The sequence below is a fragment of the Alligator mississippiensis genome, chromosome 1, assembly GCF_030867095.1.
Source record: "Alligator mississippiensis isolate rAllMis1 chromosome 1, rAllMis1, whole genome shotgun sequence".
In the NCBI taxonomy this organism is placed as follows: Eukaryota; Metazoa; Chordata; order Crocodylia; family Alligatoridae; genus Alligator; species Alligator mississippiensis.
Window position 1 is genome coordinate 110507171 of NC_081824.1, and position 27167 is coordinate 110534337.

General features: G+C 50.0%; 1 protein-coding gene across 3 annotated transcripts in view; it reads left to right on the top strand.

Annotated features, from left to right (window-relative positions):
* RSPO3 (R-spondin 3) overlaps positions 1 to 16929 on the top strand; it is a 97918-nt gene extending 80989 nt beyond the window's left edge. The window contains exons 5-6 of one of the 3 annotated variants that reach the window (XR_002087743.2): positions 5669 to 5894; positions 15745 to 15828. Coding sequence is in view for 2 of the 3 variants with exons in the window: in XM_006272459.4 (XP_006272521.2) it covers positions 15745 to 15935 (191 nt within the window). In the remaining variant the exon portion in view is untranslated. Of the gene's footprint in view, positions 1 to 5668; positions 10610 to 15744 lie in introns of those variants that run through there. The other 2 variants (XM_014611027.3, XM_006272459.4) reach the window with 2 other exon arrangements.
* Positions 16930 to 27167: the final 10238 nt, after the last annotated feature.

The following is a 27167-nucleotide window of genomic DNA, read 5'->3' on the forward strand; positions in this document are numbered from 1 at the left end:
AGCTAAAGGTGGGCATGGAGGGGCCCTTCCCAGCAGGCTGCCGCCCAGCTTGCGGCCATGGGAGCTGTGTGGCTGAGCCAGGCTGTCATGGAGTCACAGCCAGATGGAAAGGGCACTGCCCTCATGGCTCAGCCCAGGCTGGCCCTACCGGGCCCTTCCCAGCTGGCTACAGCTCCATGACAGCCCCACTCTACCTGGGCATGGGGAGCCAGGAGCAATGTGGCCACACAGCTCCCATGGCCCCAACCCAAGCTACAAGCCACTGGTCCCTCCTCCCGCCTATGGTCCCCAGGGGAAGAGGGGAGGGAGGGGCGGAATAAACCGCCTCCCTGCCCTCTTTGCCTTAAGGGGCCATAGCAGGCTGGTATCTGGCTGTGCCCCCATCCCTGCTCTGGCTAGAGAGGAGAGAGGCAGAGTCACTCCTGCCATCTGCAGCAGACAGTACAGCCCAGCCCAGGGCTGAAAAGTGTATGCTGGGATTCTGGGGGTCTCTGGTTTAACTTAAACCAGGAAGGGGTCCGGGACAGAAGTTCCATAAACGGGTTTGATCTAAATCAGTTAAGTCTGATATTGCGTTCAACCAGGTTTTTCTTAAACCAGTTTTGGCCATTTTGAAATTGGTTTATCATAGAATCATAGAAGTAGGGTTGGAAGGGACCTTGTAGATCTTCAAGTCCAACCCCCTGCCTGGGCAGGAGGGAAACTGGGCTCAAGTGACCCCAGCCAGGTAGGCATCGAGCCGCTTCTTAAAGACCCCCAGGGTAGGAACCAGCACCACTTCCCTTGGAAGTTGGTTCCAGATCCTAGCTGCCCTAACTGTGAAGTAGTTCCTCCGGATGTCTAATCTAAACCTACTCTCCAACAACTTGTGGCCGTTATTCCTTGTTATCCTGGGGGGCGCTAGGGGGAACAAGGTCTCCCCCAAACCCTTCCTGTTCCCCCTAGTGAGTTTATAGACAGTCACCAGGTCCCCCCTCAGCCTTATCTTATGAAGGCTGAACAGGTTCAGGTCCCATAGCCGCTCATTGTAGGGTCTGCTCTGCTGTCCCCGGATCATGCGGGTGGCCCTCCTCTGGACCCTCTCAATGTTGTCCACATCCCTCTTGAAGTGGGGTGCCCAGAACTGGACACAGTACTCGAGCTGTGGCCTGACCAGTGTCGCGTAGAGGGGAAGGATCACCTCCTTTGCCCTACTTGAGATGCACCTGTGGATGCACGATAGGATTATGTGCACTGAGCTGATATTCTGTTACAGGTTTAAACCAGTTTCTGAACACTTAAACTGGTTTATGTGTAACTTCTGTCCCTAGCCCTAGAATTGTAGGAAAGTAGGACTGGAAGAGACCTTAGGAAGTCATCTAGTACACTTGGCTGCTCAAGGCAGGATCATTCTTGCCTAAATCTTCCTTGACAACCATTTTTCTAACCTGATCTTAAAAACTTACAAACACTCCACAAGTTCTCTAGATAATATCTTTCAATGCTTAACTACCCTTATCATGAAAATTTCCTCCTATTTTCCAATCTAAATTTCTTTTACTTCACTATGCAGAGTTATTTTTAATAGTGCTTATATTAGGCCCTGTAAACACTGTGAGATTGACTGGAATAACTCTGTGGAATTTAGGTGTTCTCGAAAACCTCCCCATGTGGACATTCTACTGCAGAATAATTACTCCTCAGAATAATTGATTCTGATCCTTTGGCATTTTCCAACAGAAAAAATGTTCTTCTGGAGAATAGTTGGCCAGCTAAAATCACAATGACATATCATCCTTGTATTCATCACATGGGTTTATTAAAGCAATAAGCAATAACCAGATATGTTTTGTTAGGGCATTGTTATAGCTCAGTGTTGCAACCAGCCAGGAAGTCATGATATGAACGTGTCCCAGGAAAACATGCCACCTTCTCTATCCTCCTACCAGAGTTCTAAAACTAGCCCAAAATATACATAGTCATGAATAGAAAAGATAATAGTGAATATAATATTAAAGAGGTTCTAGACTGAAATCATTTGAAATGGAAGACTTCAATGTAATTAGCAAATATAGCATAGGAAAAGGAAGCTTTATCTACATGACTGTATTTAAGCCCTAACTTAGAGGGACCTCTCTACAAGTAAAAAGTTTACTATTTCCATTTAAAAATGTAAATTTCTGCTTTTACAATGTAAAAAAAAGTCCTAGCTTGAGCAACCAAAAGAATGACCAAGAAAAGCTCTCAAGTGCCCCCTGGTGGCTTTTTCTAATAATTCAGCAAGGAAATGTAATATGCAACAGGACCAATTCAGTTGTTCAAAACAGGGACATAAGTTCCATTTGTTTTCATGATTCCATCAAACTTTTCCTACAAAAACTATTGGTGGTCTGTATTTTAGGAAGAACATATTTCTAACACCCCAGTACACTAACCTTTTCAACCATTTCTCATTTGTCAAAAATGTACATAATTTTGCTTTTATATTTGATTCAATGCAACACAACTTCGTTTTCTTTCATCCTCAAAAATATCTAAGTTAACATAATGTTGGATGTTGCATGTCAAAGCAGAGAATATTAGTTACAATACAAAAATTAGCTCTTTATTCTCTAAAGCCTCTTAATTTTTTTTCTTCAGTTTTTGTCCCGTTTTGTTTTGGATGGTTGAGACAAATGTTGCTTTCCTTCGGCTATATTTCCCTCCCCCCAAAAATTCTATATAATTTAAGCCAGAAAACAGTTTTAAGAGTAAAAGAATGTTGAAAACTTTTAAGAAGGAGGGTATCAATTTAAGTTGGCTAATGCAAAATTAACCAACATGCAGATTTATATGCTGTTCTTCAGGAAATACATGTTTACCAATGCCACCCGTCTGCCAGCACATTTCCTTGGAAGCAGTTTAACTTCGTAAAGAGATTCTATTATTTTCTGTGTGTTTATACTGCTATTTGCACACAGACGCACTGAACCCCATTTTGTAGGGCTTGGACAAATGACAAGTTTATTCTGGTGGAATTGGCTCTTACACTGAAGCAAAAAGGAGCAGACAGATGACATAAGACCATACACTGTAAAAAATTGCCTTTAATCCGGTACAGAATTAAAGGCAAAGCTCCACTGGTAGAAGTGATAGATCAGCAGCAAATGCTCAAAACAAACTTACTATTTCGTACTCCCTGTCACCTAGTGGTAGGTTGCTGTAATAGCCACTTATTTTGTGCACTAACTGCGGGATAGCTGCATGTCTACCTGCTCTGGTTCCTACATTGATGTAAAAATATCATCTCTTCAGGCTTCTACACAGAGGGCATGTCTACACAAGATGCTTTACTGAGGAGTAGTGTACTTCACTGAGAAGCAAGCATGCACATCTACATGTGTACATGCTTACTGTGCACTAAATGATGTTACCCACAAGTAAATATGCTCCCTGCAAATGCTAGTAGCAAATTTAGTCATGAGTAGTTACTGTGTAGTAACGCACATGTAGCTGCCAACTGGGAGCAAATTTGCTCCCAGTCAGCCCTGCCAGTAGGGGGCCAGCCTGAAGCTAGTCCCAGGGCTTGGGCTGGAAGCCTCTCCTGCCCCAGGGCTGGGCTGCCTCCATGGCAACCACAGTCTCAGGCATTAAAAGCCTGCAGGCATTTTTGTGCGGGCCTGGCTAGCAACACCAGCCTGCCTGCACCCTGGTGCCACTGCTGCGTGGCTGCCAGGCCTGCACCAACCAGGCACGCAGGGTGCTGCAGACTCCTACCAAGGCTGTCAGCACCCAGGCCCAGGTGCAGGCAGCTCCTGGTCACTGGGGCCAGCTCCAGCTGCCCACAGCCCACTCCCAGCAGCCTGCCCGAAGCCTGCAGGTGCTGTGGGACATTGCCTCTCTGCACTGCTGCCAGTCCCATGCCATGCCCCTGCACTGGGCACTGCAGGCAGCTGCCCAGGCCTGGCAGCACAGGGGAAGCTATCTGGAGTCCTGGAGAGCCAGCACAGGAGCCCTGATGGCTTCATCCTCACCAATGCCCATGTCCACCACCCAGGGCCTCAACTGGTCCATGGAAAATACTGATGACTTTGTGGCACTGTGGGGCAAGGCAGAGGTGCAGTGGCAGTTCATGCAGGGTGGGTGCTCCAACACCCATGTGTATGAAGGGCTGTCAGGCCGGATGTGGGAGTATAGGTGTAACTGGTTGGCACGGCAGTGCCACATAAAGGTCAAGGCCTTGTGAGCACAGTGTGTTACCATCACTGACCACAATCACTGATCAGGGAGTGCCCATCCATGCCCTTCATGTGGCAACTGACAGTGATCTTCATGCCCCAGGGCCCAGGCTGCAGCTATGCTATGTACAGCAGCATGAGTGGCCTGCCCAAGCCCCTGCCCCAGCCTGGCTCCTGCAGTGATGTGTCACCAGGGGAGAGCCCCTCAGGCCTCCAGCAGCCCGTCCCGCTGAGCTCCTGGCCACAGCCTGCACCAGCAGCTTGGGAAGCCTGGGCTAGCACCTGCCCCGACAGCTCAGCAGCCTCAGCCCCAGCCACAAGGCACAACTGGCCATGTAACTGCTGGCTGCCAGCAGCGCCAGCTCCTTCCTGGAGGGGGGACCCATGGCTGGGCACCTGTACACTGCACCCAAGGACCCCGCCCAAAGCCGCACACCGTCGCCACCAGTTGGGACTGAGCGAAGCCGTCAGCCACGCCAGCCCCGGCCATGTGGTAAGCCCAGGGCCCTCCCCACCCCTACCCCTGTCCCTGTCCCTGAGCCCCAGCCCCTGCCCCTGCCTTCCCTTTCCCTCCCCACCTAGGCTGGCCGCACTCCCTTAGTCCCAGGTTACCCGCCACAGCAGGCATGGAGGTGGGAGACAGTGCAAAACTTATTGAGCAGCCTGTGCCCCCACAGCTCAGTGGACATGGGCCTTTCACATGCCAAGGAATGCATTGATGCTGGCAGCAATGTCCTCCTCGGCTGTCAGGGGTAGGGACATGTAGTAAAGCCACAGGTAGCCCTCCAGGCAGTGGCAGAGGTTGTGAGGTAGCCCGGGCTTGCCCACCACACCTTCAAAGCTCAGGGTTCCATACCAGGTATGCAGGTGTGCCTGGGGCACCATGGTAATCAGCAGCAGCAGGGTATAGTGGATCGAGCACCCCTCAGTCTGCACAAACAGCTCCTCACGCAGCACCCGCAACAAGCACAGCAGGGCACGCTCAGGGCACAGTGCTGGTGCAGGGTGGGGGCTGGTCCCAGGGCACCTCCCCTGAGAGGCCCCCTATCAGGAGGGCAGGGAAGTGGGTAGTTCCTCATCTCAGTCATCCAGGAGTCCCGCACCCCTGAGCCTGGGCACCGTAGGCTTGGTGACAGAACAGGAGAGTGGTTGGCTTGCGAGAGGGGAAGTGGGAGGGGTAGAAGGGTCTGGACCCACAGCAGCAGGTGCTGCCAGAAACCTCACCTATCCCTCCATGGCTGCCTCTGACCAGCACCCAGCAGCCCACCAGCCTCTCAGGAGCAAATAGGCATGGGGGGGTTCAGCCAGTGGCCACCTGGGTCCAGCCCTGCTGACTTACCATGGCCCCTGGGCACCCATGCATGCCTAACCCGTGATCTGAGGCTGGGCAGCATATGGCCCCTGGTACAGAGCATCTTCTCTGAGAAATGTTGCAAACTCTCACAAACAGCTTCTGTCTCGTGGCTCTGCAGGTCCTGCAGCTACACGCAGAGGAGAGGCTGCAGTTGGCAACTGGGATGTGGCCTTAGGGTCACTGCTGCCCACAGCTGGGGCCCTGCAGATACACCAGATCACCAGAGGCAGACCCAGGACCACACCATCCTCCTGGACCAGATGGTGATGGCATCGGGGGATCACCTGGTGGACGCATGGGCCTGCTGGGTGGAAGACATAGTCCACGAGGACACAGAGGACCAGGTGGACTGGGCACTCTGGGTGCAGCTCCTGACCCTGGAGCACAAGTGGGTGGAGGCCCTGTGGGAGCAGACCGTAGTCCTGGCCAGGGAAGCGCAGGTCACAGACAGTGACTGCCAGGTGCTGGACATCATCCTAGCCCTGGCAGTCGCCTTCATACTGCCCACTGTCTGGCCCCTGACCCTAGACTTGCCTGTCCCCTAGCAACCACCCGCTGCCCAGCAGCAGGCCCCCATATGGGCCTGGGAGGAGGTCCTGTGCTGCCTCTACCAGCCAGGAGCTGCTGGACTGGCCCCCATCCCAGGTCTCCTGCCACCTAGCTCTCCTGCCTGGGCCCAGGCCCACCACTTGCCTTGGCTCCACGACAGCCCTGCTGGCCCTGGACACTGAATGCCAGAGGGGGAGCTGCCTACACCAGGGGACCACCGGCTGTCATTCCCCTTGGATGAGCCCCCGACCCACTGGGATCACTGTGGCATGCACAACCATGGGGGAACAGTCAGAGACTGGGGTGCTGGCTGTCTGTCCCTGGACTCTGCCTTCTAGGCACCCCCAACCCACCGACCCCTGCCCCGCCCCCCCATGCCAGGATGGCACACAAAGCACTTTGTAAATAGTTTGCACGGGGGGGGGTGTTTTATTGTGGGTCAGTCAGGGGGAGATCTGTTATTGGTGAGGAGATAGGAGCGCTATTTGTTGGGGAGAAGGGGTCTGTTTGATGTAAGGAGAATAAAAACTTGTTATTCTGAGAAGTGTCTGCAGTGAGTGTGGTGCTGAGAATGGCCAGAGGAGGATGGGGGGTCAGTGGGCAGCGGTCCAGACAGGCTACAGGAGGGAGTAGGGGAGGAGGTAGTCAGCCAGCTCCTCTCATACCTGGTGCCCTAGAGCCCTAGTGCCCTGGCCCCCAATGGCAGCTGTGTACTTCACCTGGCAGCTCAGCAGGGGTGGGCATTGCTGTTGCTGTCGCTGCAGGTGGTGCTTCCACTGCCAGGCATTAGCTGTCCCTGGCTGCCAGATGTCTCATCTACCCAGGCCTCATAGAAGAGCTTCCCTCAGGCCTCACAGATGTGATGCAACACACAGGCTTCACGATTTATCCAAGGGAAGTTGTCCTCCGTGAACACAAGCTGGGCAGTGAGTGTGTGCCAGCACCCTTGAGGTGGCTGAAATCACACTCCATCAGGGTACAGGTCTGGCCCAGGCACTAGTAAAACTGGGCCTGGTGCTGGTCCCACTGGATGGTGTAGGGCTGCATGATCCAGGGCAGGAGGGGGTAGGCAGGGTCCCCAATAAGGAGGGACAGGAACACCATGGCACCCAGCTGCAGGTCTGCCACCCCCAGCACAAAGCAGCCACTCTGCACCAGGGCTGGCAAGGTGGAGTTGCAGAACATGTGGGCATCATGGGGCATGCCAGCAGGACCAGCCAGCACTCATGTGCATGAAGGTGCCACATGTGGTGGAGCACAACCAAGTGAAAGGCCCTCCAGTAAGGGCAGTAGCCATAGGGCAGTTAGGTGATGGGGATGTAGGTCCTGTCTAAGGCCCTGATGCACTGGAGGAACCCCACCACTACCACCATGGGGTCATACACTCAAAGCACCATGTGCCCCAGCACATCCTCTAGGGCTCTGTACACCACTAAGATGGCCTTCCTGGCAGTGGTCTTACACACCCCAAAAAGATGGCCCACAAAAATGGAGGTTGGCAGGTATGATAAGTTTGATCAGGGCAAGAGCCAGCCAGATGTCTCCGGGGATGGGGTAGAACTGTGTGGCTGGAGTTGTTCCAGGAGGTCCTGAAGGTGGTTTGGGTCATCCGAACACCTCCAGCCACTGCTCATCATCTCAGGTATGCTGGACAATGTGCAGCCACCAGTTCTGAGTGACCCAGAAAGCCCAGAGGTGGTGGGGCTGGAGGCCCAGGAGAGCAAGGGCAGCCCTGGCAGTGGCATCCAGCAGCCTTCCCTGCCAGAGTCTGGCCATCCAGATGAGGTCCAAACAGCAGCTGCACAGTGGTGGCAGCCCTGGGTTGGCATGCTGTGGCTGGGCAGACAGTCACTGCATGTGGGGGAGCCAGGAGGGCCCAGATGGCCATGGGCCAGGCAGCAGTTGGTGCAGCAGGCCAGCAGGGCCAGCGCTGCAGTCAGCAGGATCCTAGGACACTGGTCATCACTGCCAGGGGCAGGGACTGGAGCAGCCATAATTCAGAGGCAGAGGCAGCAAGGAGAGAGCTGCCGCATGCTGCCCCTGCACTGTGCGTGGTTCTCCTGGCCAGGGAAGTGGCTGGCTAGGGAGCAGAGAGCAGGGCTGGTTTTTCAAGAGGGCTGCTGAGGGCTTTTCAAGAGAAGCCAACAATCACTATGTGGATGCTGCCACTGGTGTCATCTACAAGCTCCAAGGGCTCCAACCCTGCTGCCTGTGGGCCTGCCTGGCCAGCCAGGACTAGTGGTTGCACATTGCCCAGAGCACCTGGGATGACGAGCAGTGGCTGGAGTCCTTTCAGATGACCCAGGCTACCTTCCAGGAGCTCCTTGATCAACTTCGCCTGCACCTGAAGTGTCAGGCCACCACCATGAAGCTGCCCAACCCCACGGAGACCTGGATGGCTATTGCTGTGCTCAAGCTGTCCATGCCTGCCAGCCTATGCTACATCAGCCACCTCTTTGCTGTGGACAAGGCAACTGCCAGGGAGGCCATCCTGGAGGTCTGCAGTGCTCTTCAGGACATGCTGGAGCACACCGTGCTCCAGGTGCATGACCACCTAGAAGTGGTGGTGGAGTTCCATGCCCTGGGCTTTCCCCAGTGCATCAGAGCCCTGGATGGGACCCACATCCCAGTAATCTGCCCACCCTGCAGCAACTGCCCCTACTACAGCTGACTGACTTTTACTCCATTGTGCTGCAGACCATTGTTGACCACCACATGCACCAGCTGGGCAGGCAGAATTCAATGTTCACGTCTTCTGCAACTCCACCCTGCAGGGCAGCCCTGGTGGAGAGCAGGCACTTCACAACAGGGGTGCTGAGCCTCCAGCTGGGCTAGGTGACAGTCCCACCTCCTCCCACATTTCAACAGATGCCTGGGCAAGACCCATGAATTGGTGGAGCATACCTTCAGCCGGCTGAAGGAACACTGGCACACCCTTTCTACCTGCTTCAAGGTCACAGGAGCCAACAGCCCCCAGGTCGTCATTGCAGCCTGCATGCTGTATAACATTTATGAGGCCAGGAGGGAGCTCTTCTGTGAGGCATGGGTGAAGGAGACGCAGTGGGTGGACAATGCCTAGTGCTGAGAGCACCAGCTGTGGCACCAGAAACAGCAACGGGGCCTCCACCACGAGGCCCTGGGAAAGCCACACACCTGGCAGCAGGGGCCAGAGCACTGGGTGTGAGAGGTGCTGGCAGACCACCTGCTCCTGCACTCTTTGCTGTAGGTCACCTGGATGACTGGCCATGGACCCCAGCCCCACCATGCATCCCCATCATCACCCTCATTTCAGTTTTCTCGAAAGCACTTTATTCCCCATCCACAAGCACAGACCCCATCCCCCCTGTCTCTCCCTCCTTCCCCAACAACAGACCCCCTCCCACCCAAACCATAGAACCCCTCCTCCCGACCCACAGGGCCCCTCCAACAACCATCCCACCCAACACCAAAACAGTACCCTCTTCCCACTCTAGACTATGTACAGTGTGCTCTGTGTGTCCTCCTGGAATTGGGGATAAAGAGGTGGGGGTGCCTATGAGGCAGAGCCCAGGGTCAGGTTCCCAGCACTCTGACCTACCTGCACCACCGTGTTTGTGCATACTGTGGTGAGGCTGGCAGGCAGGGAGCTTACTTGGGGGTGAGGTCAGCTGCTGCTCTGCCATTGCGGCTGGTTCCCCATCCTGTGGCCAGTGGCCAGGACCAGCAGGGCCCATATGTGGTGCTGGTCCCACTGCCTGAAGCTCCTGCTCCAAGGCCACATGGAGCCAGGGTGAGTACCAGGGGTTGGACCATGTGGGCAGAGGGCAGCTGGTAGGGGACCTGGGGAAGGTGCAAGGACAGGGGAACCTGGCCTCTGGAGGCACCGCTGCACCTCAGCCCAAGCCCACTGGGGAGGTTTGTGGCTGGGTGGTGGGTGGCTGCCAGGGGGCAGGTGGGGCTAGAGCTGGGGGTATGGCAGCAGGCAGGATGAAAGCAATTGCCACAGGCCAGTACCGTGTCCAGCACCCAGAGGTCCTCCATGGCCTCCGCTGCCCTGGCCACCATGGCAGCCTGCTGCTCCTGGGCCTCCACCATCTTCTTGATGGTGATATACGCCCCAAGGCGTGCCTCTCCTCAAGGGCCAGAAGCCTGTCCCAGAACACCCAGTCTGCCTGCTCCCTCTCCCGCTTGCATGTGACCCTCTCCCACTCACACACAAGGTCCTCTGCATGCCAGGCCTGTGAGTCCCCAGATGCTCCTCTGCCATGGTGACTAGCCAGCCCAGCAGCAAGGTTTGGTCTTGAGTCTGCTACTGCTGGGGACGACACGTATAGAAGGCCCTGACCGAGGCTGGCAGCGACTGTGATGGTGCATCCCCACACACATCTGGTTCCTCTCCCCTGCATGCAATTGCTGGACCTGCAGAGCCAGGAGAAAGAGGATGTTTGCAACATTTCTGAGACAGGGGCTGTGAGCTGTCTGGCCTCAGATCAGGACTCGTGCATGCACAGGTGCCCAGGGACCAAGGTAAGTCAGCTGAGTAGGTCCTGGCACAGGCAGCTACTGGCTGAACCCTCCATTTCCACTCACTTTGCAGGAGTAGGTGGGCTGCTGGGTACTTGCCGCAAGCAGCCTGCCTTCCCTGACCCCTTCCCAGGTCAAGACAGGCCTGGCTCCTGGCAGTACCTGCTGCAGCTGCTCCAGACCCACAACCCCCTTCTCTTCCTGTAGGCTAGCCCATTTCCATTGTTGCACCCAGGCCAGGGCTCAAGGAGCTTGGAGCTCCCAGCTGACTGGGATGTAGAGCTGGTGGGAAGACAACCCCCTTCTCCAAGCTCCCTGAGCCACATAACACAGAAGGGCAGGCAGGAATGACTCTGTCCTGGGCCAGGAGGTGATTGCCATGGTGGTGAAGCATGGTGAGCAGGGTTGCAAGCAGGAGCCCAGGGAACAGGTCGTTGCTCTCGGGGCCTGGGATTGGAGCAGTAGGCTCTGGCAACAGTTGCAGAGAACAGTGCAGGCTGCTCCAGGCCAGAAATACAGGTGGCTAAGGAGCACTGCACAGGGCTTTTAGAGAGGGCTCCCAACCACAGGCAGCTGTGGCAGGAGCTTCCAGCTCCCCCTGGCTGCTGAAGGAGGGGGCAGGATAGTGCCATGAGGAACAAATCTGCTCCCAAATGGCCACACGTGTAAATGCTTGCCCAGGGCGGCTTTACTGTGCAGTAAATTACTGTGCAGTAAACCCATATAGCACTAATTGCACATGTAGATGCAGCCAGGATCTGTATAATATTAAATGAGGAAAACTGTTGTTTAATAGTGAAAATCTTTTGGGGCGTATATCAGCAGCAAGAAACATGTACATTAGCATTCAGCTCAAATGGCTTAAAATGCTCAATAAAGTATACAATCCTAGTTGAACAGAAAAGAAAATGAGCAACATAATGCCATCACATACTGTTCCCTGTTTTTATAAATAGTAGTGAAAGGAGTTAATGCATCAGGTCTGCGTGGTGGAAAATTTGTGGTTGCTGTAAAAAAAGTGCAGAACTGACTCTTTTAGGATTACTTGTTTCACAACAGCAAGAGAAATGCGAAGTTCTAGTGCAAAGCCTGCTTCACAGAAGGAGCAATATGTGCTCATTCACAGTGGGTCATGTCAAAAGTTTCTTAAAAGAGTGGCACAGAAAAAGCTATTTGCAGGAACACAATAGACAAATGTTAAAATTCTCTGATAGTAAAAATTAAAAACAAATGTTTGGGTACAATTGAAATGTCTTATTTTGATGACAATGCTTCATTTGAGCGTTGCCTCTTAGTATGTGTTATGTAATCCAAACTTCTATAAAACAAAACCCCTGAAGTAATTTCACTGAAAAATTCATGTATTTCTGTCCAAATAAGTCAAAATAGCACATTTCAACATTGTCGGACCTTTTTCTTTGTGTTTACTTCTGAAACAAAATCATAGAAAAATCAGTGCAGTTTTGTAAAGATTTTAAAGTTTGGAACCCTGTAGTTCAGGGGTGGGCAAAATATGGCCTGTGGGCTGAATCTGGCTCACAGAGGGACTTTCTCCAGCTTGCAGTGGGTCCCTTGGTCACACCTGGCTCATGCATCATCAGCCTATGGCTTGTCCCGCCACCCGCTGGGCACGCAGTGGGTATGGGGTGACTCTGTTGCTGGATTGCCTTTCTAGGCAGCCCAGGCAGCAGCAGCTCCTTCCAGCTGCCACTGCCACTGGCCCCATCCTCATGATACTGGCAGGGACCTGTGCACACAGCCCCAAACCCCAGCCCTCCCCGCGCCTGCTCCAAAGTTGGCCCAGCTCCTGACCAGCTAGAACCCACACACAGCCCCGACCCTGGCCCACCCCACGCCTGCGCCAGACTTGCTTACCCATGCTACAGCAGCAGCAGTGGCAGCCAGACAGAAGCTGCTGCTCAGTGCAGGGGAAAAGCAACCCTCTCCTTCATCGCTGCCAGCCCTCGCTGCAACTGCCCAGAGCCCATGCCCAGGCTGCCCTGCAGCTCCTCTGCACTGCCACCACTTGTCCTGCTGGGCAGCCCGGAGGCAGTGGTGACAGCAGCGAAGTGCTGCAGGGCAGCCCTGACACGGGTTCTGGGCGGCTGCAGCAAGAAGGACACAACAGTGGTGAGGGGGAGGAGCTGCTTTTCCCCCACGCCAAGCAGCTTTGTGGCCCACAGACCTAAATAATTGTACATCCCTGCTGTAGTCTGATGTACTATAGTCCCAACAAAGTTTCTTTGTTCCACAATGTTTATTCTGGAGCAGCTGGTAGCATCTTATCTATTAAATATTTGCATTTAAACTAGCATTGATATCTTAATGTACATTTAACATGTATATTCTAACATTTGTCTCACTTATACGGCAGTCCACCTCACTCACCAGCTTTTGGACTGTAAAGTGATAGGATATCTTTCCACTGTGTCCAAAGAATTGTGGTTGGGAGGTCACAGCTGTAAGATGTTGGACAATCACCAAGTGAACAATGTCAAACACTGAGTTTCTGGATGATTTCCATGAAAATAACATTTCATTTGGAGTCAGCAGTCTTTACAGAATTTTTGGAATGGAATTCAAAATTGTTACTGAAACCTTTATATATGTTATCAAAACTGGGCTTGAAGCACAGTCATCCTGAGACAGGACCTCTGCTCTGTTTGAGAGCTGGGCATGCATTCCCTAGACGACAGCTGCTTCCCCCCTATCACTGTGCAAATTGCAGAAGAACTGCCATTCAGAGAGCAACCGTGCGGCTAAGAGGGTTGTAGCATTTGTGGGGGCTTGAGGCTTTCGGGGCTTGAGGCTTTTATACTTGTGGTTTGTTTGTTTGTTCATTTTGGTCTGGTTATCAAAAATCACTGGAGTAATTTTGGAGTGTAAACAGCAGTTCAGGTGTCTAAAGTTGTAGAAGAAAGACCTGCAGAGCATTTCTGGGAGACAAGCCAGGAAACTACACAGCACATAGAGGTTGCAACATATGCCTTTCTTACTCTTAGTCTTTACCTTTCCCCATCATACAAGTTACCTTCCCTGCTCTTCTCTGTCTTCCTCTCCCCTATTCTGACAGCCCTGGTGTTGCTCCCTCTGACTAAAGCCATACCCCTCCATCTTCATATCCTGAACTGGCTTTCAGCCTGTCCTCAGAGTACCATAGGCAAGGGACAGGGTTCCTCCTGTGCATTGCCTTCTCTGTCTGAAACACACCAGGAAAACTATCACCTAATAATCAGGTTTAGTTGTCTGTGTGTTTTCTAGGAAAAACCCAGAGTATTTCTGACCATAGGCATTTGTGATACCTGACCTGAAATATTTTCACTTTAAGGTGTAATAGTTATTTTGGACACGCAATGTTTCCTTGATGTCATAAAGCAGAATTTTGCCTAGGTGCCTCATGAGAGCTCTCATAAAGAAAAAAGCCCCTGTCTTATGAAGGAAATCACCAGAAGAGCCTTTGTACTATACTGCTGTAGCCTCAGTCACACTGTGCTTTGAGGGGATCAGTGGGACTTCTGTATACAAAGGTGAATTTAATTCATAGGTCACAGTACACAGAACAGTTTTCTCATGTAAAATGTCTATACTGCATCAACAGATGGTTTTGGGAAGCACAGGGCTGAACCCGCCCTGCCTCCCCACATCCTCTGATTCACTCCAGAGCTGCAAGTTCATGAGTGATGTTACTCTAGGTTTGTCGATGAGCTCTGAGAGCAGGTGCCGTAGACAAGGCCGACCTTCTGAATCTGGAGCACATTAGTGAATGGGAGGGGTGGGATCTGCTCAGCCATACACTCCCCAAGACTGCTTGAGTACAGACAGGCTCAGAAAGTTCACTCAGCTTGATGCTTGTCTGTGAAGCCAAGTTTAGACCAATATTTCAAATATACATGTATTTCTAATGTAAATATAAGAGCCAGAAGAATAAATACATTACCAATGTAATCCAAAGCCAGTATGCAACATTTCACTGTTCTTTAAGGGACTGAAAACTTTACTCAAGAGATCCCCAATTGTAACAAAATCCTCAGAAAGATTTACAGCGGTAAAGCAAAGTTATTGAATACAGAAGATTTGCATCAATGAGTAAAAGGCTCAACACTTGGGGCTTTCAGATTCTGTTTAACTAGGTTTTCCTACCAGTGCTGGAATTGATATTATTTTAAGCAGTTTGCCCTGCAAAGCAGGAAATCCCCTGCAGTAGGGGGTGAATTTTAAAGCATTAGGTCTCAGAGCTTATCCTGGGCCAAGTAGAGCTCTAGAGCAGATGTGGGGAATAATCAGGGCACTGATTACAGTTCTCTCACTCAAATACTGTATTTGCTCTGGCTCCTGGCTCTGATCTAAGATAGTAGCTTAGGAGGAACTCTAACTTCCACCAGTTGGTTTAGTTGTCAGGGGCATTTGTACACATGCTTGTGCCACAGCATTGGGTGCTTTTAAAAGCACTCGGCGCTGCATCACGTGCAGTTGTATAAGCAGCAAAATGCTCATCAGCACCAAGAAAATGGCAGCAGCGCGCTTTTAAACTAAAGCACCTCAAAGGTGTTTTAGTTCAAAAGCACACTGCTGCCATTTTCTGTGTGCTGACATGCATTTTGCCACTTATACAACTGCACACGATGCAGCACAGTGCACATCAGCTCACGTGTAGAGCAGACTTGATTATTCGATTAATGGAGTCTGCTCCAACCCGCCAGATCTCTGGCATATCCCGGGATGAAAAGGTATGTGTATAAATGACCCAGGAGTCCAGACACCAGTTAACAATCGGTGGAACACAGATTTACCACTCTTTGCCAATGTTGTGCATGAGTAGGAGGGTGGAAAAGTTAGCATAGCATCCAACTATCAAACCCTATGCTACCTAAAAATTCCTCCATTCCAGGGAGCGCTCAGCTATTTGTGGAGGATCAGACTCAAGCTACTTTCCACAACACGGAAGTAAAGAATCTGGCCTCAGAATTTGATTTACTATAGTTGGGGATCCTTTGCTGCTCACCGAACAATGATATTACTGTTCTGTTTTAACCATCAGCATTGTGAGCTAGTAACCAGGTACAATTTTACAGGCTGTTGGCAAAATGAGGGGAATTAAAGGTTATGAAAATGCTTCATAATGTGCCATGTGTCTCATTCCAGGGAAAAAAAATAGAGAGGAGAAAAGGAGAAAGCCTAACGAAGAAAGCAAGGAAACAAGGCAAGAAAACAAAGGTCGCGCATCCCGAAGACAAAACCAAGAACAGCGGGAAAACAAAAACAAAATGCAGCCGAAGAAAAGAAAAGGCCAAAATAAAGAACAGAAACCAGAACCTATTGGCACTGCACACTAACAGCCTTACAAAATTGTTTTAGACTTATGATGCTGCTATCTCAACCAGATCCCCGTGACAGGTGCTTGACCCATCAAAACTCTACATGGACAATGCCATCAGTTATTAAATCTTAAGCAACATTCCAGATAGTTCCTATATTCTCTGTGCAACTATAGTTTATTAAAGAGAACTGTCATGAGCCAAGAACTGTTAAAAGAAATCTAAAAAAGGGATACTTTAAAACCATTATATTATATGCTTCCATGCATCTGTAAAGGCAACTAAGAATTTTTGTATATATTATTAATAGGGTATAAAATATAGCAATATAATAATGAATGGCATCCAGATGAACAATCTTTTTTTCCTTTGTAAAATATTTTTCAAGCTATTGTTTAAGTACGAGGCAAGAGATATGTCTAAGTCAAAGACACAATATCCCTTCTTATATTGTATATAAATATTAAGAGAGGGAGGACAACATTTCTCAAGAGCCAGTAGGAAATTAAGGTTTTGTACCCTGTGTTGGAACAGGATTGAATTACTCTTTGGTTCCAGTCTCATGTGGGAAGCATCAGAGTGAATAGCAGCTGAACTCTGAAAGGTAATGAGGAAAAAGAAGTGGAAGGAATTGCAATGTCGGAGACTGAATCCCTAAAGGAGAATTGATGGCGCTTTGCTTGTATAGCGCTCTTATCTATGGAACAACACAACATTTTCTGGTCTAAACGGTACAGTGTGTGCTGTTCTATGCTTTTTATAACTATGTGTAACTTAAATCTACATTTCAAATCTGGTGAATGACAAATCATATTTGTAGGAAACAATGCTGGGTTAATAAAAAAGACAACATAGGCCATGGAAAGATGTTTTTCACACTCAAGGGTGATTTTTTAGGTGGGAAAAAAATTACTGCTTTGTGATTGGCATTACATCATAGAAAAGGATACTACTTTAACAGTCTGTATCTAGTGAAAGACAAGCTAGTACAATAAATATATTTGTGGATAGAGTTTACAAAGTTTTGTCCATTTTTGTTGAAAATTATGATATAGATGCACTGATTTGGTCATTTGACCAGTCTGATGTTGTCAAATATTGTCAAATAATAATCAAATATTTTAAACATTAGTTTATTACTACAGTAAAAATGGAGATTCAGACTTCAACCAGTTTGATACTTACGTTAAGAACAAAAAAAAAATAGCTAAGTGTTATTGTGAAACAATGAAATATAATTTTAAAAAATGTAATAAATTAGTGTAATCAACTCTGTGAGGTAAGTATAAATGTGAACAATGTTCAAGGCTGAACAGTTCTTCTTCCTTTCCTAGTCTTTTATTCCAGAAACCCAGGGTCAGTCTAAATAATTACAAAATTTAAAATAATAAAAGTAATCAAACAAAAATAAAGCATACATGGCAACTAAACAAGACAAAAGTCAGACCTAAATGCAGTTATACTAAGTAGGCAGAAGGCCAACTCATCACTTACTTTGCATAATCTTCATCAACTTCAACTGTTTTATCTACATCATCATCATCAGAATCTCTTTCCTTTCTGAATATCGAATCAACTCTTTATCTTTCATCTACTTTTCTAATCTTAAATTGTGATATACAGTCACCACATTCCTGACAGTGGAAGTTTCAATTTATTCCTAGTTTTTGAATGGATGATGTCTGTAAGTGACCATTTTTTTCCGCAGTGCATGCAAGTGTTAAAAGTATTTCTGTCATCATTATAATTCAACTGCAAGGAGGACACAACACTCTTCACCATAGTGAGTAAATTGTTTTTATACCCTTTAAAATTTGCAGTAACCAATATGAGGCTGCAAGCTGCTTCAGACTAATCATTAGAAAGGTCACAGCCAGGAAATGTAGATCAAGAAAGTAGGCAAAATTATGTGCTGGAGGGATCACTTGATACTAGTTTGTCTATTTTTTTTTTCCTCTTCAGGCTTTCATAACTGGATTTTGTTCAGTATTCTTGCAAATATGTTTCTTAGTCTCAGGCAATGCAGAATTATCACTTTCCATATTCTGAATGACCTGAGTGACAGGCTCAAGCAGTGAAACTTTTGAGTTTCTCAGCCAAAAGAGATGCTATCATCAAGAATGTCAGTGTGGATTATTTGAGGATAACATTTGGCCCCTCCTTCAACAGTAGCTGAATGAAGTACTTTTTTGCATGCTTGAAGATCTTTGAGAGATTTAATAAAGGATGGCCACTGAGTACAACTAGGCTTACTCAGTGTGGATGCAACTCAGCGCAGCACTAAGTGGTGTTGAAATATAGCTGCTGGTAGTTTTCTAAAAACTTGACAATGCTTTTCAGTTTTGATACATCTGATGAGAAAGTTGGCAATCTTCAACATTCTAATATAATAAAAGCCATAGCACTTCCAGCTGTGTGTCTGTCTGCCTGTAACACTGTGGGCCAACTGTGCAGGCACTGCCCAGAGCCTTACTGACAGGCACACAGGTGAGGTGAGGTGAGGTGAGGCAAGCCAGAGGCAGAGGCAGAGACAGTGGGGACCAAGGTGTGCTCCTTTGTGCGAGGGGGAGGTGAGGTGAGGGGCATAGCTTGCAGTCCTGTGGGGGGTGTGACGCATGGCCACAGCATGTGGCTATGGGGCAGGGCACAATGCACCCACCCCCCCACACCCGCTTCCCGCACAGCACCCTGTGGCCATGCGCCAGGTCCCCCCATGCAGGGATCGTCCACTGACTGCAGCTGTGGGGTGCAGGGTGTCTGGGAGCCAGTGTAGGGATACACAGATGGCACCCGCCAGCTGCAGCACATGGCCGTGGGGTGGGATGCACCCCCCATACCCGCTCCCTGCAGGGAGTGACTGCCAGCTGCGACCATGGGGCACACAGAGTGTGGGGGGCAGGATGTGCAGCCACAGGGTGCCATGCTTGGAGTCTGGTGTGGAGGGCGGAAAGGGGAGGGAGGATGCGGTGGCCTGCTGCCACCACCAGAAGGGCTGGGGGAGACGGGCTGAGCCAGGCCATGGGGCCATGGGAGCCCAGCAGCTCCTCCAGGCCCATGGGTGGGTGGCTCTGGCCACTGTGGGCACCGCAAGAGAGCGGGACCTGCACCACCCCCCTGGGCTCTCTGGCACTGCACACCTGATGAGCTGCCAGGCTCTGATGGCCCCAGGACCCAGCCCGACTGAGGCCCCAGTCATGGTGAATATGGCCCTGGCTGGGCTGGGCCATGGGACACTCAGAGCCTGGTGGCTTCTCCACAGGTGGTGCTGGGGAGCCCAGGGGGGCATGTGGCCCCTGATCTGTGCACAGGGCAGGGGCAGCTGAAGTTGTAGCCTCCACTCCACTTCTGCTCCCTCCCTCGCTGCCCCTGCTTTGGCAGCAGCACCATGTGAGTCCCACCATGGGGCAGGCTGGACCAGGCAGTGAGGCACATGTGTGTGGCATGAGGCTGGGGATGGGGGTTGCATGTGGCTGTGGCGGTGTGTGTGGCTGTGTGTGCGGCTGCAGTGTGTGGCTGGGTGTGTGTGGCATGTGGCTGGGTGGGTGTGTGGTTGGGTGTGTGCGTGTGGTGTGTGAGTGTGGTGGGTGTGTGTGTGGCATGTTGCTGGGTGGGTGGGTGGGTGTGGCTGGGTGTTTGTGTGTGGCATGTGGTATGCAGGTGGGTGGTGTGTGGCATGTGGCTCGGTGTGTGTGTGTGTGGTGTGTGGCTAGGTGTGTGTGGCATGTGCCTGGGTGTGGGTGGTGTGTGGCTGGGTGGGTGTGTGGCTATATGGCTGGGTGTGTGTGGCATGTGGTTGGATGGGTGTGTGGCATGTGGCTGGGTGGGTGGGCGTGTGGCTGGATGCATGTGGCATGTAGCTAGGTGCATGTGGCGTGTGGCTGCGGTGTGTGATGTGTGGCTGGGTGTGTATGTGTGGCATGTGGCTGGGGGGTGGATGTGTGGCTGGGTGGGTGGGTGGGTGTATGTGTGTGTGGCGTGTGGCTGGGTGGGTGAGTGGTGTGTGGCTGGCTGGGTGTAGGTGGGTGGGTGGGTGTGTGTGTTTGTGGCTGGTTGTGTGTGTGTGGCGTGTGGCTGGGTGGGTATGGCACGTGGCTGGGTGTGTGTGTGTGGCATGTGGCTGGTTGGGGGTGGGTGGGTGGGTGTGGCTTGTGGTTGGGTGTGGACATGGTGTGTGGCTGGGCGTGTGTGGCATGCAACTGGTTGTGTGTGTGGCATGTGGCACGTGGCTGGGTGTGCGGTGCATGGTTGGTTGGGTGTGTGTGTGGTGCATGGTTGGTTGGGTGGGTGTGTGTGTGTGTGTGGCTGGGTGTGTGTCAGGTGTGGGGGTCGCATGGGGCCAGACACAGAGTGGTGGGTGGGGGGAGGGGTTGTGCTTGGCCGGACACGGAGTAGCAGCAGCACGGGGCACTGGGTGGTGGCGCTCCGCCCTGGCTGCCTGCCCGTCATTCTTGACAGGCACTTTGCTAGTCACAAATAAGAGCTGTATTACACAGACAACACAATCAATAACACAGAAGATGCGTATGCTCATTTATCAAGAAAACATAAGCAGATTTCATATTAGCAGCAGTCAGTCTCAAATAAAATAATCTTCTGTGGATCCAATTCATTGATCATATTTTTAAACTGGTCAGCAATATATCAGGCTGTATGGGTGATGCTCAGTTGTCCACTGGAATAAATAAAACACTGATTTTGTAGTTGCTACCATGAAATTGATGATACCCATTATGAATATTGCTTTGTGCATCTCTCTTCGTATCTTCCACTTCAGCATTCAGAAACTTCCTAGAAACCCATTTCCTACTCAAAACTTTTAAAATTAGATGCAATAAAAAAACCAACTCTGGTACACACAGATTTTCAGCTCTATGAAATGGTGTAGTGCTGGTATAAATACCTCAAACCATCAATCCAAAGAAGTGAACACTAACTTGATAAACATCTGAAGACTTTCCTGGAGTTAGGAGTTCTTGATATTTAAGCACACGGAGTAACAAAATTGCAGTTGGACAATGTAGGAATAAAACTAACTTTATTTTCACCATCACACAACTTATCACATATTAAAATAATCTGTGCTTCTTGAAGATGTTGCTGCTGAAGATGAAGTAGAAGGCAAATGAGAAGGAAAAAAAAAAACAAGTTTTGATTCAGATCAGTGTGCTCTTCCTTGCTATTTGACTGCAAGGCTGTATTTTCTTCCATACATTGTGCCTAGTATAAGATACATATCTTGTTTCTGAAAAGCAGAAGGAAGGGAGAAAAGGGTTTTTCCTTGGAGTAACAGAGCAGGAGCAGCTACAGAGTTGAGCCTGCTCATTCTTTTACTCCCTGTAGATCACATGCTTTTGCCCAGTAACCAGCAGAAACTGCTTTTATTGTCTTCCCTTGCATATAATGTACACTCCAATTTCCAGCAGCTGTATTTTGGGAAAAGGGTGGTATGTATAAAAGAAAATACAGTAATCTATTTTTTACAGTAGCTGGACACCTAGCACAAGAATTAATTACTTGTTTCTCCATTCTGCATGTATCACCTGCCCAGAAGAACAGAACTTGTACTGAGCTTCAACAGTACCTTTGTAAAAACAAATGATTATAGCTTTCCTCAAATACAGTCTCGCAGTATCTCTTGTATGTAATTCAATCAATATCCTTCAGTTCTGTTTCTAACACCTACTAACCCCTAGAAAACTCCAGAGTCTGATTCTTCCCAGGAGCATTGCAGAGCAGCCTTGCCAAGCAAGACGATCCCCGAGCGAGGCAAAAAAGGGAAAGGGGCCAGGAGGCTTCCATGGCTGACCACAGAAATCCAGGGCAGCCTAAGGGCCAAAAGGGGAGCACATAAAAAGTGGAAACAGGGTGAGATCACTAAAGATGAATATACCTCCTCTGCTCGTGCTTGTAGGGAGGCAGTTAGGCGGGCCAAAGCTACCATGGAGCTGAGGATGGCAACCCAAGTAAAAGACAACAAGAAATTGTTTTTTAGATATATTGGGAGTAAAAGGAAGGCCCAGGGAGGAATAGGACCACTGCTAAATGGGCAGAAACAATTGGTGACAGACAGGGGGGACAAGGCTGAACTCCTCAACGAGTTCTTTGCCTCAGTGTTCCTAAGTGAGGGGCACGACAAGTCTCTCACTGGGGTTGTAGAGAGGCAGCAGCAAGGCGCCAGACTTCCATACGTAGATCCTGAGGTGGTGCAGAGTCACTTGGAAGAACTGGATGCCTTTAAGTCGGCAGGCCCGGATGAGCTCCATCCGAGGGTGCTGAAGGCACTGGCCGACGTCATTGCAGAGCCACTGGCAGGAATATTCGAACGCTCGTGGCGCACGGGCCAAGTCCCAGAAGACTGGAAAAGGGCTAACGTGGTCCCCATTTTCAAAAAGGGGAGGAAGGAGGACCCGGGCAACTATAGGCCGGTCAGTCTCACCTCCATCCTTGGTAAAGTCTTTGAAAAAATTATCAAGGCTCACATTTGTGAGAGCCCGGCAGGGCAAATTATGCTGAGGGGAAACCAGCATGGGTTTGTGGTGGGCAGATTGTGCCTGACCAACCTAGTCTCTTTCTATGACAAGGTTACGAAACGCCTGGACACAGGAGGAGGGGTGGATGTCGTATACTTAGACTTCAGGAAGGCCTTCGATACGGTATCCCACCCCATACTGGTGAAAAAGTTAAGAGGCTGTGATGTGGATGACTGCACAGTCCGGTGGGTGGCGAATTGGCTAGAGGGTCGCACCCAAAGAGTCGTGGTAGATGGGTCGGTCTCGACCTGGAAGGGTGTGGGCAGTGGGGTCCCGCAGGGTTCGGTCCTTGGACCGATACTCTTTAATGTCTTCATCAGCGACTTGGACGAGGGAGTCAAATGTACTCTGTCCAAGTTTGCAGATGACACAAAGCTATGGGGAGAAGTGGACACGCCGGAGGGCAGGGAACAGCTGCAGGCAGACCTGGACAAGTTGGACAAGTGGGCAGAAAACAACAGGATGCAGTTCAACAAGGAGAAATGCAAAGTGCTGCACCTAGGGAGGAAAAATGTCCAGCACACCTACAGCCTAGGGAATGACCTGCTGGGTGGCACAGAGGTGGAAAGGGATCTTGGAGTCCTAGTGGACTCCAAGATGAACATGAGCCGGCAGTGTGACGAAGCCATCAGAAAAGCCAATGGCACTTTATCGTGCATCAGCAGATGCATGACGAATAGGTCCAGGGAGGTGATACTTCCCCTCTATAGGGCGTTGGTCAGACCGCAGTTGGAGTACTGCGTGCAATTCTGGGTGCCACACTTCAAGAAGGATGTGGATAACCTGGAGAGGGTCCAGAGAAGGGCAACTCGTATGGTCAAGGGCCTGCAGACCAAGCCCTACGAGGAGAGACTAGAGAAACTGGATCTTTTCAGCCTCCGCAAGAGAAGGTTGAGAGGCGACCTTGTGGCTGCCTATAAGTTCATCACTGGGGCACAGAAGGGAATTGGTGAGTATTTATACACCAAGGCACCCCTGGGGTTTACAAGAAATAATGGCCACAAGCTAGCAGAGAGCAGATTTGGATTGGACATTAGGAAGAACTTCTTCACAGTTCGTGTGGCCAAGGTCTGGAACGGGCTCCCAAGGGAGGTGGTGCTCTCCCCTACCCTGGGGGTCTTCAAGAGGAGGTTAGATGAGTATCTAGCTGGGGTCATCTAGACCCAGCACTCTTTCCTGCTTATGCAGGGGGTCGGACTCGATGATCTATTGAGGTCCCTTCCGACCCTAACATCTATGAATCTATGAAATCACCTGGAGGGGGTAGGTGCTTCCTCCCCACAGCAAGTACAAGGGGACAATTGTGGGCACTTTTAATCTGTGCCACTGTAATGACTGCTTGTGTGGGTGTTCCTATTCCTGCTGGCTTTAGTTCTTTCCTCAGCACACAGCAGCTTATTTTGTAGCCACATGAAATACCAGGACTTTCTGATCAATCTCCTCCTGGTCTTGGCCAAGCTGTTCATTTACCAAACCAGGCAGGAGATGCTAGTTGGACAGGACCCAGGTAACAGCACAGCTCTTTTCCTTTCCCCCATCCATACGTGTCTCTGAATAGAGTTTTCCTGGGTGGCATTCAATTGCTTCTAAAATGCCTTTGGAGACCAGGGCGCGTTAGTGGGAGCTTTCTGCTCAGGATCCTCCCTTAGAACCATGGTTATTAACTTGTAATCTTCACTCCTGTTCCTGTTCTGCCATTTGTTGTCCCAAGGAATCTCTTGTGTGCTTGGTAACTTGTCTCCCGTCATTGAGAGGGGCTTGTAGCAGGGTCCTACTGGACTTAGTTCTGCTGTCACTGCACAAAAAATAGGCCTCCAGCTCCTCCATATGGCTTAATGGAGGGAAGGGAGAGGAGGCTGGAAGAGCTCAGGAGAGAGATGGGCAGGAGGTGTCTGCTCCTAATTGGCATGTGTGTGTTGTGTGGAGTCCTGCAGGATTGACAGGCAAGGAGTCCTCACTCCTGCCCTTGCTAACAGGTAACACGATGCAATAAAAAGGTAGGTTACCACATACACACATCATTATTGACTTCATGGGGTATTTAACAATTTTTGACTGCAGTTAAAATTTAGACATTAGACATTCATTATTTTACCAGTCAACAGACCAGTACAAGAGTGTTGTGCTAGCCTGGCTCAGAAGTGGATTTCACCCTTATAGAACAACATTGAATAGAGATGGAAAATAGCCCTTATAAAAACAGCTAATAATGGTTAGTGCAGGCACAGAGAGCAGCATGGAGGCTGCTACAAAGGGGACAGTCAGCGCTGTACAGCTGTTTGCCACCCAGTCCTCTAGGCCAGATCCAACCTCTTCAATCAGGGCTGTAAACTGCCAACCCATCACCTAATCTATAATATATTTTAACATCTAACTATATTGTGTAGCATGAATGTATATATAAGATAGTAGCTGTGTGTCAGTGGTTGTGTGTACATCTCCCATTAGCCGTTTCATGCATGGTCACAGTAGTATAGAAACTCACATGTATGACCTGCCAGCCATTTATGAGAATCATCCTTCAAAAAAATAGTCTGCAACCACTAGTTAAAGCTGGTGCTTCAGGCTTTGTCCAACATATCCATGCTGAGGGGAAAAGACTCTCTACTCGTAATGTTGCTAATGACTTTTTCCTTGTTCCTTTAGATCTAGAATGTCAGTAAAAGTTTATGCTCACCCTTGAAAGACATCAGTATACCTTGTCCTACTTGAAAGAAGGATTTTGCAACTTCCCTATTTTTCTGTGGACAAATGAAACTTGCATTGCTATTAGGGCTGTGTGAAGCTTCTGTCGCTGATTCAATTCAGCGGAGATTCGGCCCGATTCAGTGGCTGAATCTACGAATCCAAATTGAATCAGGATTCATAGATTTCATAGACATTATGGCTGGAAGGGACCTCGGAAGATCATCGGGTCCGGCCCCCTGCCCAAGGGGCAGGAAGTCAGCTGGGGTCATAGGATCCCAGCAAGATAAGCATCCAAATTTCTCTTTGAAGGCGTTCAATGTAGGTGCTTAAACCACCTCTAGTGGCAGTCTATGCCAGACCTTGGGGGCTCAGACAGTGAAGAAAGTCTTCCTTATGTCCAGCCTGAAACGGTCTTGCAGGAATTTATAACTGTTTGACCTTGTCATTCCTTTGGGCGCTCTGGTGAATAAGGATTCCCCCAGATCCTGGTGAGCACCCCGATAAACTTATAGGTGGCCATCAGATCACCCCTGAGCCTGTGCTTTTCCAGGCTACTGAGTCCCATGGCTCTCAGCCTCTTATCATAAGGTCTGTTCTCCTGACCTCTGATCATGTGTGTGGCTCTCCTCTGGACTCTCTCAAGCTTCTCCACAGCCTTTTTGAATTGTGGACCCCAAAACTGGACACAGTACTACAGCTGCGGCCTCACCAAGGCTGAGTACAAAGGGAGAATGACGTCCTGGGATTTGCTTGAGAAGCATCTATGGATGCAAGCCAGCATTTTGCTCGCTTTACTAGTAGCCGCATCACATAGAAGGCTCATGTTCATTTTGTGGTCAGTCATGACCCCCAAGTCCCTTTCGTCCGTAGTGCTAGCCAGTGTAGCACTGCTGAGCCTATAAGGATGCTGCAGGTTTTTCCTCCCAAGGTGGAGAACCTTGCATTTTTCGGTGTTAAACCCCATCAGGTTTTCATCCGCCCATTTGCTGAGCCTGTCAAGGTCAGCCTGGATCACCCTCCTGTCCTCAGGTGCGGATGCTTTACCCCAGAGTTTGATATCATCGGCAAACTTGGCCAGTCCACTTCTGACTCCAATGTCCACATCATTGATGAAGATGTTGAACAATATGGGTCCAAGGACGGAGCTTTGAGGGACCCCACTGGTCACAGGGCAACATGACGATTGACTTCCATCAACCACCGCCCTCTGGGTCCAAACACAGAGCCAATTCCCCTGCCAGAGGATTGTGGTGGACCTGAGGCTGCAGTGGCCCAGTTTTGCCAAGAGGTGATCATGGGATACCAGATCAAAGGCTTTTTTAAGTGAAGATATATGGCATCATTCTCCTCTCCCTTGTCCAGGTGATAGGTCACCTGGTCGTAAAAGGAAATAAGATTGGTCAAGCAAGACCTACCCACAACAAACCTATGCTGGCCATCCCTCAGGACGTTGCTGTCAGCCAGTCTATTGGGAATGGCCTCTTTAATAATTTTTTCTAAGACCTTCCCCAGGATAGAGGTCAGGCTGATGAACCTGTAGTTAGCCGGATCCACTTTCCTCCCTTTCTTGAAGATAGGCACCACACAGGCCTTCTTCCAATCTTCAGGCACTTCACCAGAGTGCCAGGAGTTCTCAAAGATCCATGCCAGGGGCTGGACTATGATGCTAGCCAGCTCCTTAAGTGCCCTGGGGTGTAGATTGTCAGGGCCAGCTGACTTGAAGATATCCAGCCTCTCAAGGTATTCCTTCACGAGGTCAACACTGATGGAGGGCAGGGAATCTCCCTCACCCAGGCCTTCCTGTCCCGTAATGGGCAGGGGCGTCCCATGGGACTGATGAAAGACCAACGCAAAGTACCCATGTAATAGATTGGCTTTTTCCTGGGCATTGGTCATCAGTTGTCCCTTCTGGTTTAACAGGGGTCCAATGCTGCCCTTGCATTTTCTCCAGCTCCCCACATATCTAAAAATGGACTTCTTATTTTCCTTGATACTTGTAGCCAGTTGGAGTTCTGTTGCAGCCTTGGCTTTC